Here is a 21,350-nt window from a genome sequence, read left to right as displayed (position 1 = left end):
GAATACGTGGAAAAGTGAAATAAATGTCAGAAAGTCACTTTATTTTTGCTTCAGTTCAGTATTTGCGACGTATTTATTGACTCACCCTCGTCTGTCAACATGACTGCTAATGGTTTCCTCGTATTTTCCGCAACAATAGCGAAGTGCAAGCAAAAAACGTGAACAAGTGCGCATGCGTGGATCTTTACCCTACACATCGTCACAGAGGGCAGATGTCGTCTTAAGAGTCGTGAGAAGGGCAGTGCACGGACAGACGGCCTCCGAAATGCTGCCCCGAAGTCAGCGCGTCTTCCTAGGAGCGATGCTGGCACCATTGGCATTCGCTTCACTAATCGCTGCCATCATGACTGATTACAGCGCCTTCTTGCCAAAACACTGTAAGTCCATATGTTTGCTTAGCTATAGACCAGCGGGTCCCAAACGTTTTTCCTCCAGTACCCCTCTGTATGTAGATAACTATTATTGTGCCCCAAAAATGTAACGTGCACATTTTGTATACATTATTCCAGTGGCATAACTAGGGGGGGGGGAGATGGCCTAGGGTGGCGCTTCCCCTACAGGCAGGTTCGGGAAATTTTTTGAAATATGACATGACTAGATACACATTTTACGTCATTTTGACACTAAAAATTTAACTTTAAGCAGATGCAATTATTAAATTTCAAAATTAGACAATAATATAAAATGACTTTTTTATTTCTCTGAGGTTTCGGGAGGGGGATCCATCCCCTCCTCATTCCCCTCCCATTGTTATACCACTGCATATTTTATGTTTAAAAGATACTTAGTTCCTGGCGTCCACCATTACCGATTATTTTCGGCGCTCCACCGGTTGGGAACCGCCGCTATAGGCTAATATCTTTCCCCTGAACCACGATAACTTGTGATGTGAATCATATAACCAGGAAAGCGTAGTGACCCAAAATCCACAGGTCCGTGGTTTGACTCCCAGTCCAGGTAATGGAGTGGTAACGTCCGACATCCGATTTGCCGTGGAGATTGACGTCTTTTTCTCCGAAAAAATTCGAGTTACGGCTGTTTCTACCATTAGGAATTATTGTAGAGTGAATTTCAAAGGTACCACTTATTAATCTCATCATTACTGAAATGAATAAAACAGGGTACCTGAAACGTACCTTCATATCATAATAATATCATTAACAGCAAATAAAGACGCTTAAACGAATCTCATGTCTGCAGTTGCCATGAAATAACTCTTACGCTGTTCTTCAAATGCCACGCAATTAACGTGTAATATCTTTCGCCTTACTTTAATTATACTCATATTCGACTTAGTATGAGTAAAAATTCTTAGACGTTGTATATTAAATTCGCAGGTTGTTGAAAGAGGCTAATGACAAGCAATGTCTAATGCTTTATAATATAGTAGGGGAAGTGATTGTAATGTATTTTTGTTTCTTGGAATACTGAAGTACTTATCTACGACACGCCCAAAAACCCGCGGCGTTTCCAAAAACAGTGAAAATGGTCTAATGAAATAAACATTTCCTGCGCCAAAAATAAATTTCTCCTACTTAATTCAATGTAACTCCCTACATTGTAAGGATGCCAGTTAGTCAATCAAGGCTACACTATCGCTAAATGAATACCTTGGTGCAAGAACCTGGTAATAACCAATTGTTGCAAAAAGTATCGACCGATTTAGTAATGAGGAAGTCCTAAGGATAGTAGGGGAGATGAGAACCTCATGAAAACCTTGATAAGAAGACGGAACAACCTTATAGGCCATATCTTGAGACATGATTGCCTGATATAGTTAATCGTCGAGGTACAAGTGGATGGCAAAAATGGAAGTTTTGGTCCTTGTTACAAAAATGAAATTTTCATGATCACATGAAGCCTCTCCTCCCATTTACCTGCAGGCATAAAATTTTTCAGCAATAAGATCAAAATAAGTTCAGCATATCTTGTAGAAAACTTACGTTCTACTCTTTGAGAACAGGAACCATTATTTTTCCCATTTTTAGGAAATTTTCCTTTGGTTATTATCTGATTTTTGAGCTTGTGTCTTTAACTATAGATATAATAAACTAATACAAATTGATGAAAGTTACGTAGGTATGCAATTCGATGCTAAAATACCCCGTATTAGTTTGATAAATATTTATCATACCTCTACACACAATATTATTTTCAAATAGGAACATTTTTCTCAAAGACATGTGATTGCCAATTTGAAATATGCCACCAATATTTGGGAGAAACTGAAGTGTATAAATTGCATGTTCAATAAAGAAAAGTCAAATTTGTATTATATTGCTCCATATTTTGCCTTTTTTGTTTTCATGCTGGTTGAAAATACTTACATGGCTATTTTTGCTCAGCCATCGCTCGAATACCTCGATTTACACAGTGAAGTTCCAGGGAGAAAGTCGACTCCCTAGCAAATCACAGTAATACCCACTCAGTATTTATCATGAATAATGTCTATTAGTTATTATCAACCAAATAAATTCATTTTTACTTCAGACGATCTCCAAGAAAATTCCAGCTGTAATAACACCACCCTCGGTCTTTTCCTGGATCGCAGCGTTTTGCTGAGCTACTCAACGGAATATCTCACATCCTCGCTGGGACGCTCACATTTTTCCTGCAGTTATTATATGAGACCCTTAACATTCAATTCTGGGATCATCGCGGTTATCCAGGCGATGAAGTTACGGACACGGTCCGGCAAATGCTTCGATCGTGTAAAGGTAAGTTTACCAAACCCTTTGTACGTGCGACACGACAGTATTAATAGAGATCAGTATTTTGTATATGCGCCGGGAGTCCCTCACTGTCTCAACCACCACTCACCTCGGGGCTCCCGTCGATGGCTTCCTCAGGCAGCGTTGGCTCGAGATCCTTACAACACGACGACGCATTCATAACTGCCGTTCACGGCTAAAAACCACAAAAACAATAAGTTTAAACAATTGAACTCTCGCCCACACAGGCGCACTACTTTTTACAAACTAAGCGAGTGGCGATTGTAGTATAGGACTCCCTATGGCGCAAACACTGTGTCAGCCCGTAGCCACCGAAATCCTCGCCTGCCATACCAAAGGTCGCGAATAGAGCCCCGCCTTGATAGGTTGCCCCTTCCAGGACATGGATATGTGTGATTGTCTGTTGTTGATTGCTAAAACTCCCGATGTAAAGGCCTCATTGTGCTGTTTTCGGGGGTAATTGAGATAAAATAAATAAATAAAAACCCTTTAAGTCTATGCCGCACGATATTTGGTTTTGCATGTCTCCGTGAACACTTTTAACTGAATATTATCATTTCGAACAAGCAAGTAATAAATCTCTCTGTAAGCTGTAAATACACTTTAATTCGGTATTTATTCGGAATTTTTGGTAATTTACTGGGGGACTTCATTCTAGTTGATGAAGGCTCCTTTAACTTCTTTAGTCCCATAGAGTTTCACAATTGATACATATGATTATTTATCATTTCATGATCTAAGCGTATCTCCAAGTGCTGAGCGCCAATTGTATTCTATACATTCTGCGCTTGAACATACTTAGCTATTTTCCATCCTCCTCTTGCATCTGAGTCACGATTGATGACGAAAGATCTGGTTTTGGTGTTTTTCTGCAATGAGTGGCATTAAGAAAGGGGAGCACCATTTATCGATGCTATTTCACTACTATTGTTTATATTATTTCAATTACATGACTTTATATAACATCAATACTCTCCATACAATTTATATAAGCATTCTTTTATTTTGCACACAACCCTTTTATTGTGAGTGTTGCATTTTGTTTTACGAACAACGGGTGATACAAGGGGTAACTATCATCACGAATACAATTTTTTTCAGTGGATAAATATTTTTCAGTTCCATTTATGTAGAATAATGGGGTAAATTTCCTGTGGAAAATAAACTTTCGGATCTGAAGAGGATATGCAAGGAGAAAGATCGTCTTTTAAATTCTTGCCCCGTGTCCACTTCAAACCAAATACACCGCGAAAAAAATTATGCGTTTAGGCGCTCTTCAACGTTTCAGCAATTTTGGCAAAAAAAACGAGCCTTGATTAATATGACTCCATCTACGAGGGATATTCGGAAAATAGCCTCTGTTTGCTCACAACGTGAAAAGGGGAGGGGGGTAGTGCCGCTATTGTTGCGTCGGCACTCACGGCAGGTCAGTCGGCGTACAGTCTTGGTAAATAGAAGATCGTTTGAGCGCTAGTTGTTCTTTGGTAGCTTGTCGGAGTGTGGAGTACGTGCTCTTATACGATTGTTAAAACAATATTCGGCAGGAGAAATTCATAGGGAACTTAGTGCTGTTTATGGCCCAACGATTATTAGTGAAGGAGTTTTTGTGGAATGGGTTTATTCATAAGAAGAAATGCCTTTGCTCCAAGCGATTTGAGCATGACGAGTAGGTCAAAGATGCGTCACCGGATGGCTCAAGGCGCTCGCGGGAGACATTTTTGCAGTAGGAATTTCAACGTTACTTAATGGGCATGATAAAAGCCTAAATTTTCATAGAAATTATTTTGAAAAGTAAATAATTTTAAGATATATAAAATACTTAGTTGGGCACATTATGAGGCATGATGTCCTGATGAAGATAATCGTCGAAGGATAGGTTGTAACAAGTAATTTTATTACATTTTTACTACTTTGTATTATGCCTCACATATGGGAGCCCAAAAATGTAAAAGGTATTATTACAAATGAATACACGACATGCCACACGTTGTGGATAAACATGTAATACGAAAAGCTATTGATTCTTTTACCTGGAAAGAAACGACGATTGCGATACCTTCTCTTACCTTATATTTTAATTACTTTGCCCCAGCTTGCTCGTCGGAAAATGAATTACATGAAACATTGCAGGTTTAGAGATACGTTTGCAATTTACTTGGTAAAATAAAATATTCAATTTACAGACAATTTAAATAATCAAAATAATTCCTTATATCCTTAGGTCATGACCAACTGTATATTCTAATTTAGACACAAATTTGGTATATGAATAATTATTCCTTCTTTTAAGTATATTGTGAAATTATTTGCCACACTTCATCACTTAAACTTTTCACAAAATCCAATTACTTGATACAAAGGGATGCCAGTCACAAACTTAATTCTTGACCAATTAAAACCTCTTGCCTTATAACTTCTTGTATATAATATGAAAGTAAAAGTTCATAGTTACTACACAATTATTCGACGACACAGGTTGGTTTGTCCCTTTGTGGTCTGGAAAATCCTCTTAGCCTTCGTGGTGTTCGTCCTTGGCGGGCCCTCAGCTTTTTGGGTCTCGTCCTGTTGTAAAATCTCCCGTTCCTCTCCTTAATTCCAGCTCCTTTGTTAATTATCCTTTTCTACGTGGGCCATGTCTCGCACGATGCCACACTCAGGAAGTTCCTTCTACCAAAAAATTTCGTGCTCTGTCTTTGCACGACCGTACACTCCGAAGGTTTGATCTACAATTCCCCTTGCGCTCGGCTTGCACTCCTTAGGTCTATAGTTTATTCTCAAAATTCACAATATAGTGGGTACCTAATTGTTATTATAAACCATGAGGGGGTAAAATAAAAATGGCGAGGCCAGTGTTATGTTACAAGGTGGAAGGGAAGAAGTGCAAGGTACGGCCCCGAATGAGTTACGTAGGACAGGTTATAAAGGCTATTAAAGAAAAGAAATACGTCGCTATGAAAAGGCTAGTGGATAGGAGAGAGGAATAAAGAGCTAAGTGAAACCAATCTTATGATTGTTGACTAACAATGATGATGATGAAATCTAGTTTAGCGTTTTATTTATAAAAAAAAAACGGAGGTTACTTTCCAAAGAGCCCTCGTGTTTCACCACCAAATCGTGATAGGGCCATGATTCATGGCTTGTTTTTGGCTAAGACTTTGCATAAGACTTCAAATGTGTGTAACACAAATCATTGGATGCCCTTAAATATTATTTTTACATTTTTATGCTGATGATAAACTTCTCAAAATATTTAAATAACTTTTTTAATGGACCATTCTAAAATATTACATCTCAGATTTGGCCCAAACTTTTATTTTATAATTTAGATACATCTACCTTACTGATATAAAAATAAAATTTAAAGGCAACCCATAGATGACACAAAAGCTGACACAAACATACACGATACATTTTAAACCATGTGGAAAACCGTGTTTATGCTGTGGATGGTATTAATATAAAGGCAACAGACGAAGTGACGTACCTGGGAGTTACGATAACATCCAACCTCTCGTGGGGAACTCATATTAGGAATATTTGCGGTATAGCTCTGAAGAAATTAGGATTCGTCAAGTGTATTGTGGGAAGATTTTCGGATGAGGAAGTGAAAGAAAGGTGCTATGTCGTGCTCGTCCGACCGCACCTTGAATATGTAGTGAGCGTATGGGATCCGGTGCAGAAAGACTTAATCCGTATACTGAATAAAATACAAAGGAAGGCTGCGCGGCTCGTTAAAAACTGATACGGGCGTGCAGACAGCGTTACCCAGGTGTTAAGCGAATTAGGCTGGGAGCCGATGGATACTCGGAGGCTGCGCGCTAGGCTTAAATGGCTTAGATTGCTTGAACAATTGAGAATGGATAAATTTAAGAGCGACACGGAGAACATAATATTGGACCCCCCCACTATGTTTCCAGGTCTGACAGAAGACATAAGAGAGATATTTAGCCGAACGGATAGATACGGGAATTCGCTTTTCTTCCGAACCATAAAGGACTTTAATAAATGCCAGTCGTAATTTCCTTAGAGCATTTCCTTTTTTTAAACGGCTGGTGTTCTAACACCCCCTGGCACACGCCTTTTAGGCGGTTTGCGGGTTAGTTTGTAGATGTATAATATCATCGGTTCCAAAATTTTTAGCCAAAGCTAATTAAAGCGATTAAGGCATATGAATCATTCAATATAATTCGTAAACATTTTTGTACATAAAATGAAAAAATATGGCATATCCTGAATTAGTAGCCTACTGGATAACTGTATAGCTAAACTTGCTAAACCAGCGAGATTTTTCGCTAGCAGACAAATTACTGTAAAAATCAATTTCCGCAAAGTGACAATGAAAATGATCCAATCTTGGAAAATAGGTCTCACTATCAAATAAAGAACACACTTTTGTGGGTATATTTTTAAAGTGAATCTAAATTTTGGTCACAAGTGTGGTACTATTCGCCTGATTGGCCTCATTTTTCTCTCTTGTCCGTGAGACAGTTCGAAGGTGGATGGTGGAATGGTGCATGTGGGGATATTGCTTTTGGCATGGAGAGGTCAAAGGACGGGACGCTACCGCCGCCGCCTGCATTCATATCCGCCTTCCCTGGACTTTTCACCATCCTCTTTTCACAAGACAGCATCAGGAAAGGATTCGTCAGTCCAGGATCCGCGGTGCAACCTTCATACCACAATCTTACAACTAACGTCTTCGTGAACGAGACCCTGACCAACGAAGAGGACCTGCACCTTCTGATAGCCTACACTGGATTCCGATGTAAGAAACCAAAATACGCACGATTGAATCGCACAAATCTTTCCCATTGAAATCTATGCTGATTAAGGTTTTTAGAGCATCAAGTTAAGAATAATAATAATATATCTTTATTATCGCGGTCTAATCGGTGCTTTAGGCATTGATCAATGAATAGCTCAAACAATATATTTTAATGATAAAAAAATGTAACTAAAAAATTCTGATTAATGTGTACGCATAGAATCAGGGGCGAATCCATGATTTTTTCTGGGAGGGGGGGCACAATGCTCTGCCAAGCTAACGATCTTATCATACTTGAGATTAGCAACAGGATACAACAATTACTGTACGAAATATTCCCTTTATTTTGATATGAAAGTTATTAATATGAAGTTAAATAATGGAGGGTCCGTAATACACTAAACAAAACTTACATAATGATATGTAAAAAAAGTCTATTACTTTAACCCTCTGGGTGGGGGGACACGTACCCCTGTGCCACCCCTAAATCCGTCTATGCATAGAGTGAATATATATAATACAGCAATACATTTAGTGAATGAGAATACAGCAATACAAAATACGCAAAAATCAATTTCTCTTTTCAGTATGTTGGAATTTATTAAATTGAAAACTTTTCTTTTAAAACTTGCGATGGATTTACATGTTTAAAAATTATCATCAGGCGGTGAATTCCATCTGCGGGAAATGGAAATTATGAACGATCTATGATACACCTCTGCGCGATTTTGTGGGATCAAAAGATCGGAAAGATAAGTTCTTTTCGTTGTAGGACATTTCTTTTGAGTACAAATTTGTTGACAAATAACACGTTCAGAATAAATAATTTTATTTGCCGTAATTAGGGTGAAATAGAATCGTCTTTCACGAGCTTTTAGCCACTTCAGTTTTATATGTGGGTCAATTATATACTCCCAACTTTTGAGGTCGTAAATAAATCGTAATGAAGAATTCATTGCTACTTGAAGTCTGCGATAATTATCCTCATCTGTATTACATATTATACTTACCTACTGCAGAAACCGTCGAAATGTGGAAAGATTATTGCGTCTACAACTAACCTTCGGATGTTGAAGCGAAGTTGCTTTTTGTCGCTAATCAATTGATGGAGGCCCATTAAACACTTACTACTAATGCTTACATTTTCATATTTCCATCAACAAAAAAAAGGAGCCACGTAAAGGGCGTTTCCCACATGATATTGCGCTAACTTTTACCCATTCCTTTCATTGTAATATTACCCTGATTTTCTCGATCAAGGACTACATAGAAGAGGCCCCCGTCCATTCCGGGGAAACTTTAATAACATTGTCACTTTGCTCCCTTTTTTGATCATTTTTCGACTTTGTCTGTAGCGTGACGACGAGGCTTAGTTCCCGATGCTTGCAAGAAGTATTTACACCCGCAACGAATGGCAGCATAAAGTTATGAATGTGATACAGTATACCACGAATATTAGGTGATATTCCTGACGGCCGCTAGCACATACTTTACCATTTGCTGTTGTTGGCAACTTATTCCCACTTGTTGAGGACCTTTCAGTCATTTTATTTGGTGATAATCAGTGACGTCATGGCAAAATTAGCAGTAACAAAATCACTAATTCTTGATTTACTTTGTGGAATTCCTTTATAAGTTTTCCTGGATATCAGAAAATTACTTATACCACTTATTTTTTATCAAGGCGCGACTTGATTTTCAATGAATTATCATCATCTTCAATAATTAAATAATATTTCTTATATTTCTCATTTTAATTCAATAATTCTTCTTCATCTTCATAATTAGCGCCTGATATCCAGGAAAACTTAAATTAGCAGTGCCGGAACGCACTTTCCTTGACTTTCTATTGACGTAAAATATTACTCTGTTTTTCTCTTTGCTACAAGTCATTAATTACATATTAATACTATTTTTTGCTTTGGTAATGAATGTATAAATTAGAAATTTTGAGGCAACGATTTTAAAAGTGTTATTTGTCTATTATATCTTTTGTAAACCAGTTCTGAAATGACGTTCCGGCACCATGACACCCTTGGTGATAATATAATGATATTTTTTCACAGCTTGTGAAAACGCGTTATCCAAAAATATGTTCAACTGCGGCTATGGTGTTTGCATATTGAATATATTCGTTAACGACGGAGTGGTTAACTGCCCATTCGGAGACTGCAGGGACGAAGGTGGTTGTGAAAATGCAATGCAGACGTCGCCACTGATGAAGGGTGAGTATCGACTTGCCCTCAACTAAATCACTTCCTATGGAAAAATAGTATCCCGAAAAAGCTTGAGTCGCCACTGTTAGGTAAAAAGAAAATCGGTATCCTTCCTTATTGCATATTACGAGGGTCGTTTTATTTTCAAGCTCCGATGGGACATGATCAGAAGACGAAGTGATTGATTAAACATTATTTCATTGCTAAATATTGAGCACACTTGCGGTGTTCTTTCGACACAATCGCCTCGGCGATAAAGGATTTGGTCGTGCCTGTGGACAAGTTTTACTCTCCCTTTTTCATAATATGTTGTCGCCAATGTCTTCCGATGAATTTTGCCTTTGTCCTGAAGATCATCGTCCGTTTGAAAACGCTTCCCTCCTAGCCACATCTCCATTTCAGCGTAAAGATGGAAGTCAGTTGAGCTGCATCACCGCTGAGATCATGGACGTACCCAGCGAGAGGCAGGAGGGGGCAGATGTCGACACAATCGCCTCGGCGATAAAGGATTTGGTCGTGCCTGTGGACAAGTTTTACTCTACCTTTTTCATAATATGTTGTCACCAATGCCCCCAGAAGCAAAAATCTTTAAGGAAAATCAGAACTGGATTGTAACGAAAGTTTTGAATAAAATTTCTTTAAATCCACGAAAAATGATATTAGGATAAGACATGTAAATAAAATAATTTTTTCAAGCAAATAATATTAAACACAAACAAAGCGCTGCAACAGTTTCCTTAATATGTTGCTCTCATTCACCTTTTCCATGCCATATTTCATTTTGAACAGCCATGGCTTGCCCCCCCCCCCTAGTTTTGATCCTGGCTACGCCCATGGCTGATATGACGGGCGTTGTCATGGACCATAGCACTTCCAGAAGTCAGCATATCTCCTCTTTTGTTTTGAATGGGAATCTTCGACCACATAAACTACTATAGCTTGCATGGTTTAAGATGGGAATTGACGTAATGCTTCACACTCTAGCCACAGTGCATTAAAAAATTCTCCCTATCGGCATAAAGGTCAAGATGCCACATGTCAATGCTTAAGCTGTCCACGCAGTACCCGCTTGTCGCTCGTATGGTGTTTTTCTGAGCTATCCGAGGTTGAAAAAAAACGGCCCTCGTATTAGCTGGTCAAACTCATGACAATTTATCCTGAGAAATTCATTCTCACGATATATTTCCATTTTCACACCATAGCATTCGCGTCTTTTTTACGTCTACCCACTCGATACCAGCCAGATCATATCACTTCCCAATTCTTTTACAAGTTTGAGGAACATTCCCAAATGTATTTTCCAAGAGCAACAAAATGTTGATTTCTACTTTATTTTTTCAATAACGCAGAAAAACTGTAAAAGGACTTCACTTGAGTGCCTAATTGAGGATTCTCACGGAAATTTTATGTGCTTTGTATAGAATTCTTTCGCTGAAGTGTTAACTTATTTTGATATCTCGTATAACTGAAATTAAAGGTTCGTTTCCTATCTGGTGCTTCGAGTAAAAAACTTTTAAATTGGAAATAATTTGGATACTGTTTTATATCCCTAGCTAATTGCGAACATTAGGAGACGGCTGAAAATTAATCGCTTACTCGAGATTTGTTAATTTCAACGAGAAAACGTTCATCTCGATTTCTCCAATGCAAAACATTTCCTAGTTATGCGAGGTTATGCGCCAGGTTGACAAACGTGTTGCGGGTAACACTTTAAAAGATTCGTAAAATATTAACCACAAAAAAAATTATTAACCGCTCCCTTTCATATGCATGACACTCGCTGTTGACGTAGCTGTGAAGCCGATTATCTTCTCATAGAGTCATTTAGCGCTCACATAATTTTTCTGCTTTACTTCCCAAATCAACCGCTCGATTTGTTTTATACTGAACCTTCCTCAGACGTTTGTCACACCAATTGATCTTCAATGTTCGTTTTCATCGGCTCATCGTATCTTATGGTGTGAAGGACGCAGAGTTTCCGTCCTCTCGAGGTCTTTGTAAGTTTTTTTAAAACTCCGCGTCGGCAATACTCGCACCAGTTGCGTAACTATGTTTTGGTGGGGTATGGGATGGCCTGGGAAGGCGACGGGGGCTTAGGAGTAAGGGAAAAACGACAAATTTTTTAAAAATGACATGCCTGGAAATAAATTTTTTACATCATTCTGGCACAAAAGATTTAACTTTAAGCAGATGCAGTTATTACATATCATAACTAGACAATTTAAATATTTTTTTCATTTCCTCGAGGCTTCGGAGGTGGGGTCTATCCCCTCATCCCCCCATAGTTACGCCACTGACTCGCAGGGTACACGCTTATGACTCGTCATTACCACCTTACATGGAATACTTCGAATCATCATTTGTCTCCGTCCAAGCATCGGGGACATGAAGAAGCATTCCCCGAACGTTAGTTCCAATAAATCTCTTCCAATAACTTCAACGCTTATTGTTTCCAGCCATTAATTGGATACATTTTTTTGAAAACACTCTCATCAACTGTGCTCAATATCTTTTTTCAGCTTCATCCATCGCTGGCAACTACAAGGAGTAGGTCATACTTAACCTACTCCATTTTTGGTTCCCTTATTTAACGTAGGGATAAAACTATTCTTTTCTTCTTTAAGCCCACATCTCGGGTTTCTTCGAATCGATTTTCAGCTCAAAGCTAGATATGCCACTGTTATTCCATATTTTTCAGAGTTCTACTTGATTTTCAAAAACACAGTGAATTATTCAGAAGAATTATAAAGCACCCCAATTTCTTAAAGGGTTTTCGTCATTGCATTTCAATTCGCGCAATCAGAAGCCTGCGGAAACGCGATAGATGTCGGTATGCTCTTTTGCATTCTTTTATCCTCCAGCGGCCAGTATTTTGCTTACCTTATGCCCTTGCCTGATAATGTCTTCGACTAATTTGTCGCTGAATTTATGGTTCAAATTGACCTAGGATAATTGACTGTCAACCCCTTGATCATCAAAATGATGCATTGTTGATTACTGGTGAATTTTTTAATACCTGTAACGTCTAAAAGCATCTATATATATGAAAGGGGTGTCTGTTTGTCTGCCCAGTATGCGATTGCATATAGCGCCACGGATTGCGACCAAAGTTAATGAATAGGTGCATCTCATGCTATAAAATCCCATTGTGCTACTTTTGGTTGCGCTCGACTAGTCCTTTGCGTTGTTTTTTCATTAGCGTTTGCTACGTCGCGTTATACAACTTCTGCGGTTGGACATCCTGCCGAGTAGACACGCCTCTTCACACGCTCAAAGGTATTACATGAATATCCTGCTATATGGCCATGAATTCCAAGTTATTCTGGGTACTAATATCGAGCAACGCCGAGAGGCCTGCTGGTTCAATATTAAAGTATAAAGCGAAAAAGAATATAAATGACAATGTATACCTACAACATGCATATTTTTAGACATACCCCTCAACCATTTCGTGATTTTTAACTTTTTCTCATACATAACGCAGTACATAGTTCTACCGAGTGGTATTTCGGCCTCACCTGGTGTACGAACTTTACGCACTAATAGGTAAAATTAAAAATAATAGCGCCAAGCGATTAATTTTATAATATTACAAGCGCATAATATTTACTTTCCATAGTTATTAATAATTATTAAATTGTTTTATGGGGTAATATTACTGTAACAATAAAATAGATAGCTAACCCCCATGAAAAAAATGTATTCAGGTTTATACAATTTTGTCATAGGAGAATGCATGTAACGATGTAACGATAAAAGTTTTAGCTAATAATGAAGAAGAATAATAATGAAACAAATATTTGTATTCCGCAGGTGCAAACAACGCTACGGAGGTGGTGAATCCAAACGAAGATATTGTAGTCCATTCAAGTCCATAAAATCCATTGTAGTCCATACATAGTGTAGTTTTTGCCTGGAAAGCTTTAAAAGAGTTCCACTATCTTCTTTCGGGGCGCTGAACTCATAGGCTTTTTCACAAAAGTTCCTGGTAAAACATGGCAAAAATGACAAAAAACTACAACTTTTTGCGTCTTTTTTTCTTTTACTCGCAATCTATGAACTTTTAAGAAATGTAATTCAGTCCCATTTAATACACCATAACTTCCTACATATTTTTGCCTGATTTTATATCCTCCGACAAACAGTCAAGACCCTAACGACTTTGGAAAATTTGCATTACAGTGCATTTCTCCAAAAAAAAAAGTTTCTCCAAAAATAATTAATTTAGCTTTCGTTATCGATCGTTTTTTAACCGCATATAATCAAATTGTCCATCATTTTCCTACATCGGGTCAATGAATTTTGCAAATCGCGAAATGCATCGCGTTTGCAAATTGCGAATACGTATTTTTCTGCTAAAAATAAATGGCTAATAAGTCCTAACGCTGCCTTTATATTCTCTTATGTAAAAAATCATCTTGCCTCTGTGACCATTGCGGATCATTACTAACCAAAATAAACTTGTTTATGAAATAAACTAATATATTACACAAGTATATGGCCATTTTATTTAATTTACTCCTTATACATAGAAATTAAATAGATCCAGTACCAATAGAAACATTAATACACTTTAAAAATGCATATACTTACAAAATGTAGGTTCGAAGATTTTCGCGGCGTTGGTTAGATGATCTTTCCATTCTATTCGGGTTTTTCACCGCGTTTGTTGTTTTTTTTCTTCATCCCGAATGACTTTCCCAAATTAGTGGAATATTGTCTAAGGAATTCCTACTTCTTATGGAATGGAGAATTTTACGAACAAACAGAGGGGGCAGCTAAGGGGTCTCCACTATCTCCAGTTGTAGCGAACCTTTTCATGGAGGATTTCGAAGAAAAGGTCATCGCGTCGAACGAAAAGAAACCATCGCTCTGGCTGAGATACGTTGACGACACGTTCATCATTTGGCCCCATGGCGCCGAAGAATTGCAGAAATTCCTACAGCATCTCAATTCGCAGCACCACGCTATCAAATTCACCATGAAAATGGAACATAATGGTCAACTTCCCTTCCTGGATGTTTTGGTAAAAAGGAAAAGAAATGCTCTCCTAGGACATGCCGTTCACAGAAAGAAAACGCATACTGACCGCTACCTGAACACTTCTTCGCACCACCACCCAGTGCAAAAAATCTCCTTGGTGGCAACACTAATACATCGTGCCTATTCCATCTCAGACACCGAGTCACTATCTGCGGAGAGGAAGCATCTCATTGAAGTGCTGGTAAGGAATGGCTACAGCAGTAGCATGTTGAATAGAAGATTTGTGGAGCAGGAGAACAAAGACGCAGCCCCAAAAAGGACCTCCGAGGAAGAGAGCCGGCCGGAGCCAGAAGCATACGCCACAATTCCCTTTGTGGCGGGCATATCAGAAAAGATTGCCAGAATGCTCAGAAAACACAACGTAATAACACGTTTCAATTGCGTGACAAAGATATCAGACATGCTATCCGGAGCGAAGGACAAACTCCCAATGGACCTTTAAGAGGGAATATATCGAGTGCCTTGTTCATGTGGTAAATATTACATTGGCGAGACCTGCAGATCAATGAAAGTCCGATTGCAGGAACATCGGAGGGCTACCAAAAACAAGCAGCACCAACTCTCAGCCATATCTGAGCATGCTTGGAGTGAACCTGGGCATAACATCCTCTTTGAAGACGCCAGGATAATAGCTAAAGAGAATAAATACTTCCCTCGCTTGATCAGAGAAGCTATTGAGATAGCGAAAACGCCCGCAAATTTCAACAGAGATCAAGGCTACAGCTTGCATACTGCATGGAAGAGGATTCTCCGACCACCAACAATGAGAGATGGACAACCGGCAAATGAGATAGCAGCAGCGGATCAGCAGCCGCCGTCGCCTATATAAGGCGGAAAATTTTATGCCTATAAAGGCGGAAAAATTTTCCAATTTTTTCACATACCTTCGACCTGAAGACGCTGACTGTAACGCCAGCGAAACTGTTGTCTTTAAAATAACAACAAACGCGGTGAAAAACCCGAATTGAATGGAAAGATCATACTTACAAAATCTTCGAAATATTTGTGAAAGTCGCTGTATTTTGAATTTCAGGACGTTTTCCGCGATCCACCATTTTCTGATCGGATTTTTATTTTCAATACGTTCTCCAATCATAACTTTTCCGCACTATCGCGACTTGGAAATGAAATCTGGATATTTTCCGCTTCGCCACGACGTGCGTCTATCGCAGCGGAGGCTGGGACCACATCCCCTTTGGACGGTCCGAAGATGGTGTCACACGGGCTGCTGTGCAACGCGTGCAAACTACAGGCAAAGAGGCAGACGAGCGGAACTTGGATCTCATGGACAGAAACGACCATGTAGGTGGTAGAATTAAAGTAATAGGAGACTAATAGCAATATAAATATCTTCCGAGATAATATTTTTCATTTGAACTCGGGCACGTACATAAGGATTAAGTCTTTAAGGCCAACATTTTTAAGCTTGCATTTTGAGATACAGCATTTTTAATTTGAATAAATAGAGAATTGTACCTAAGAAAAAGTACGGTCACAAAAAATGTCAAATCCTCCTAAAATTTGCTAAATAACAAAGCTACATAACCCTTAGAGATTGAGCTTATTATCAGTAATAAGAAACAATAAAGGAAATGATACCCATAGGAAATCCCAAGCCTAGAACCACACGAAAGAAAAACAAACCACAAGAAAGTCCCAAAAGTCTACATTTAAATCCATCAGTTAAATAAAAATATAATGCTAGAGTTAGATCTTTTAAAAAATGACACGAGAGTCTCGGATTTACACATTTATTTGCACAAGTACAACACGACCACGCGTGTGCTCAGGCCAGGGCTCGCATACAATATGCCGCCTCCGGACAGGCTAGCTCGTCGTCAGTTCTCCTTCTCCTCGCGCACGCTAGCGGCGTTCCTTCCACCACATCCGTCGTCAGCCCGACGTATCCCTCCGCCGTGATACTAGCGCGAATTCAAACGCTGCTAACACTAGAAAGTTACATCACACAGCCATCCACCCTGAAAAAAATTCTTTCGAGTGCTTTGGATCTAATCTAGAATGTGATTTAATCAATGGCGTTGACGAATTGGCTTTGCTTACAATCTAAGGTTCACTTCAGGTATATAAATGTACTACGTCATGTTGTCACGGACGTTCTGCGATCAATATGTAAGATCGAAAATAAAGATACACCCATTGATAATGTAGTAGTAATGATAAAGTGAGCATTACATTGGTATGCTCCGTACATCGAGACAAGCACATGAGAACTTGAGTCTCCTAAGGACGGTAAAAACTTACCCGAAAAGAATGCCCACCCATTTCCGCAGATAAAGGTCATACATTCACACCCAAAAGATAGTCATCCCCTTAGATTGGCTACGAGGGGGACAAGTATATTGGTGATTAACAACAGGGAGATTTTCTGATATGAAAATGCGCCACATAAAAAACAGGTTAATATAATTTTTAACAAACAAAGAGTTAATTGTGGATGAACCCTATATGTAGCATTTATACGTTTTTAGTGATACGCTAGTCATATAACAGTTTCTAGTGAGATACACTTGTCACATTACATTACATTGTCACATTGAATTACATGAACGTTGAATTTTCCTTAGATTTTCCTCCCGCTCTAAGATCTAAGTCAAGATTATTTTTCTCGCAATCATAGTTTAAACATGACACTTGACTAAGAACCAACGAGGTTGAAAGAGATAATTTTGTGCGTTAAATGAACGTGTGTTTTGCGACGAAATGTCTCCCACTGTATAGGAATTATTCGAATACTTACCAATACATATATTTCCCATCACTACGGAGATAATATAAAAGAAAACACAAGTTGCACATGGTATAGTGAAACGAATTCAACTTAACATTGAAATCCATACGAATTGTTGAGAAAACTTTTATAAAATGGTTTCAAGTGACAAGGTCAAAAGAGGATATAGCATTGGTTTCCAACATAATGCAAAATAGCTACCAAAATAAGGCTTCGTTAACTGGCACGGTCGAACTGTCCGGGTAGATCGTATCTGAGTTCTCAGCCAGCCACGTAGAAAGCTAAGAGGAACTAGGGTTTTATGCGGGTTGCCCACGCCGCTACTTTTTATCGTCGCTTCCGATGCATCGGACAACAATACACTCCATAGACTGATAAATGCCAATAAGCTTGGAGTCTCTTCAGCTAATGTATTGCGGTTATTCGCCACGAGGAAAAATTTTCTAGGGAAGGGTGTTGAAGTATTCAACATACTCCCCCGTCTTTCAGTATTGTACACCAAGACAAGGAGTTGAATAAAATTACCATTGAGCTACATAATTATGTACAATTGAACTAATTACAATGAAGTATTTGCACTTTTTTGGTGAGGCCTGTTAAAAATATCAGTTTGGTTTAATTAAGCAAAATTCCAATTCCTACAGTCGCACGACCATGGGTGAATTTGTTATTAACAAATAAACATTCCAAAATCAATGTTGCGCTTAAAACACTCCGCCGCCATGTCAGACGGCTTGTGACGTCAATCCCCATACTCAACTGACTACAGTTCCTCCGATCACCTGCGATTGATGGAAACCTTGTTTATTGTTGTTTACGAACACTGAGGTGAATCCGACGGAATAAACCATCTGTCCTACTATAAATTAGTGGTATATTTCGTACAATAATTCTTTAAGTTCGTAGCCATGAGCGAAGATAGATTAATAGCTTGTTGGACAAAATTCCGGAATGAATATTGTTTTGTTCCGATTTGTGGGAGCACCCGTGTTTCTACATCGAACAAGATTTTTGTGGATGTTCCCGATAAGCCTGAACTACGACGGAATTCGTTATTGGCAGCCCGGAGGGATCTTAAGTCGATGCCATTATTACACACTAAAGAGTATATACCATTCAGAAAGGAGAGACTAATGCGTAATACTGAAGCATACGTATGTTTGAGATGCAGTTATTCTTGTATACAAACGGCCATGTATTCATTGATGATATACATTGCATATTTTTTCACTTCGGATACTTACTTTCATTATGTATGCTTGATGACTATGGAAAAACATAATTAGCAACGTCAGTATTGTAATCATTTATACTCGAAAAGCAGATATACACAATGTTGGAGTGGAAAAGGAAAATTTAAAAATTTTACAATGCAGTAAAGAATCGTAAAGAAAATAACGTTACGGTAAATGTATGAATGGTACAAATTTGATGCATTGGAAATATCTACATGCGAGCAATTAGTAACATATGTTTGCAACTCCTAAAATGTTATAGTTGAGGAAACACAACAACCTGCCTCGCTACATTTAAATTTTCAAATATTGACAGCATAAAAGTGCGGAATAGGGAAAAATAGTTTACTAGAGGTGTTAATGTATAAAAAACAATGCAAAATTACCCTTACTTGTACATATTTATTGCTCATCATATCACAAATAGCACTACCACGCACACATTTCACGAGCTGTCTTTTTGATACTTATAATCAGTATATGCAGAATCAACTGTTTCAATGAAAAACTTGGCTCACAATAAATATAAAACACTATTATTTAACACTAATAAAGCATGATTATCGGTTTTCCAATCACTCTGGACACACTTGTGACGTTACGTCGTAAAATCTGGTTGATTTTTCACGTAAGTCCAGACAAGGGAAATACTCCAACCGTCGGTCACATGCTGGATCAGGGAAAGACTCCACAAACAAGAAAAACAGCTCACAAGAAAAAGGTAGCCAAAAATAATTTACGAGTTATTACCGTACAATATCTATTCAAAGTAGAGTATTCAAAAAATCAGAAGTATTACAGAAAACAATGATAGTAAATTCATGATCCCAAAGGAAACATTACCAGCTAAATACCAGCAGAAAATTGCTCTAAAAATCTCATGCCTCACAAGACATGTGACTCCCAGCAGGTCACGATCAGAAAGAGGGCTTTCCTATTCAGGAAAAGCCAGGATTTGAGGGGAGGGATTCTTCCAGGGAGTGGAGGGGTAGGCAGGCGAATTCAACTACGGCGCCACTCTGCATAGAACGGCCGCTCCACAAAATCAGCCTTCCCTGGTTTTGAGACAACCGCACAGCACCCAGAATTTTCCCCTCAACTTCTGGGTTGGAGACATCAGAGGAATCAGTTCATTGGAACACATGGAGGGGAGGGAGATACTGGGGTGAGGTGTTGGAGGGAGAGAGAGTTGTGATAGGACAATGGTAAAACTTCTCACTCCAAGTACAATACTAAGGCCTTAGCACCGATTTCCCCTTGCTTGCCAAGGAGTAAGTATTCCTCCGCAGTAGTCCTATATAAGTCTTGGATTGCAGGTAGGCTGGGTTCGGTGCTGGGTTCGGTGCTGGCTTCGGTGCTGGCTTCCGGTGCTGGCTTTCGGATGCTGCTTTCCGGAGCCAGCATTTCCAGAGACAGGATACAAGAATAAGGAACAGCTGACTCCTTATGAGTGTTTGATTCCACATCTAAATGACTATTTGTAGATGAGGATGGCTCAATGCGAGAAAGACAATCTGCGACAGAATTAGATGATCCTCGAACATGATGCACAGTGAATTTATAAGAGGATAATTTAAGCACCATCCTGCCTAATTTGCCCAACTCCTTAGGATGAGAGAAAAGCCAATTCAAGGCACCATTATCAGTGTACAAGTGAAATGGTTTTACTTGTAAGTAAACACTGAATTTTTGAATTCCAAAATGAATTGCGTGACACTCCAATTCATAAGAAGAAAATTTACGTTCATGTTCCAAGAGTGCCTTACTAGCGAAAGCCACAGGGACAAAATCACCATTTACTTTGTGATTCAGAACGGCACCAACCGCCAAATTACTGGCATCGACAAATAAATGAAATTCCTCGTCAAATCGAGGGAAAGATAATACTGGTGGATTGGTGAGAGCTTTCTTCATTAAATTAGCCTTTGGAGGTGACAACGAATAAGGATGGGATCGAATCGGAGTTGAATCTAGCAGTTCAATTACGTATGTCATAACAGATGTGACCCCCAATTCTTGAGAAATCACATCAGGAAATTTTGACAATAAGCCCTTCAACTTATCACACAACGTGATTTCAGTGGACGACAGAACATGTGATTCGGACGAGTTACTAACTGGCGCCGATTTAAACGCTTCGCAATTGTCCGTAAAATAAAAAAGAGAATTCGGGGCAATTTCAAAACTGACATTCGCCGGACGAATAATCATCTTTGAATTACAAATGAAATCCACACCCAGTAACACGGGAAACGGGATTTTAGCTAGATAAAACACGTGGTTCCAAGAAAACTTGCCTATTTGAACCTTGAGTGAGACAGAGGAATTAATATGAAAAGGCTGCCCCGACACAGTGATTAAATCGACGTCAACATTCTTACGAATAACCTTTCTCCGGCAACATTTCAGAGAAGCAAAGAAATCTTCATCACACAGTGAAACTGAACACCCAGTGTCAATTAAAGCCTGGCATGGCATAGAATGAAGATTAATAGATAATATTGGCAATCGAGTCGAACACTTGTCACGGACACTCATCAAACTCACGGCAGGCTGAGTAAATCGTCGTCTTTTGCGACACTCGTTCACTTTGTGGCCAGGTTTATGACA

At 38.9% G+C, this 21,350-nt stretch overlaps 1 protein-coding gene across 1 annotated transcript; it reads left to right on the top strand.

Annotated features, from left to right (window-relative positions):
* The first annotated feature begins 215 nt into the window (after positions 1 to 215).
* Positions 216 to 14,209, top strand: LOC124157274. The gene is made up of 5 exons (XM_046531864.1): positions 216 to 377; positions 2,491 to 2,717; positions 7,221 to 7,497; positions 9,564 to 9,722; positions 13,527 to 14,209. The coding sequence occupies exons 1-5, from the start codon at positions 266 to 268 to the stop codon at positions 13,589 to 13,591; spliced, it is 840 nt and encodes a 279-aa protein (XP_046387820.1). The 5' UTR covers positions 216 to 265; the 3' UTR covers positions 13,592 to 14,209.
* Positions 14,210 to 21,350: the final 7,141 nt, after the last annotated feature.

Source organism: Ischnura elegans, chromosome 4, assembly GCF_921293095.1.
Source record: "Ischnura elegans chromosome 4, ioIscEleg1.1, whole genome shotgun sequence".
Taxonomy (NCBI): Eukaryota; Metazoa; Arthropoda; class Insecta; order Odonata; family Coenagrionidae; genus Ischnura; species Ischnura elegans.
This window is presented reverse-complemented; position numbering and strand designations above follow the sequence as displayed.

Bases quoted from the DNA above. Each gene is read 5' to 3' on its own strand.
- LOC124157274 (XM_046531864.1), top strand. From the start codon at position 266: ATGCTGCCCCGAAGTCAGCGCGTCTTCCTAGGAGCGATGCTGGCACCA. The intron at 7,498-9,563 runs GTAAGAAACCAA...ATTTTTTCACAG, and splicing joins AGCCTACACTGGATTCCGAT to CTTGTGAAAACGCGTTATCC. The intron at 9,723-13,526 runs GTGAGTATCGAC...TGTATTCCGCAG, and splicing joins GACGTCGCCACTGATGAAGG to GTGCAAACAACGCTACGGAG.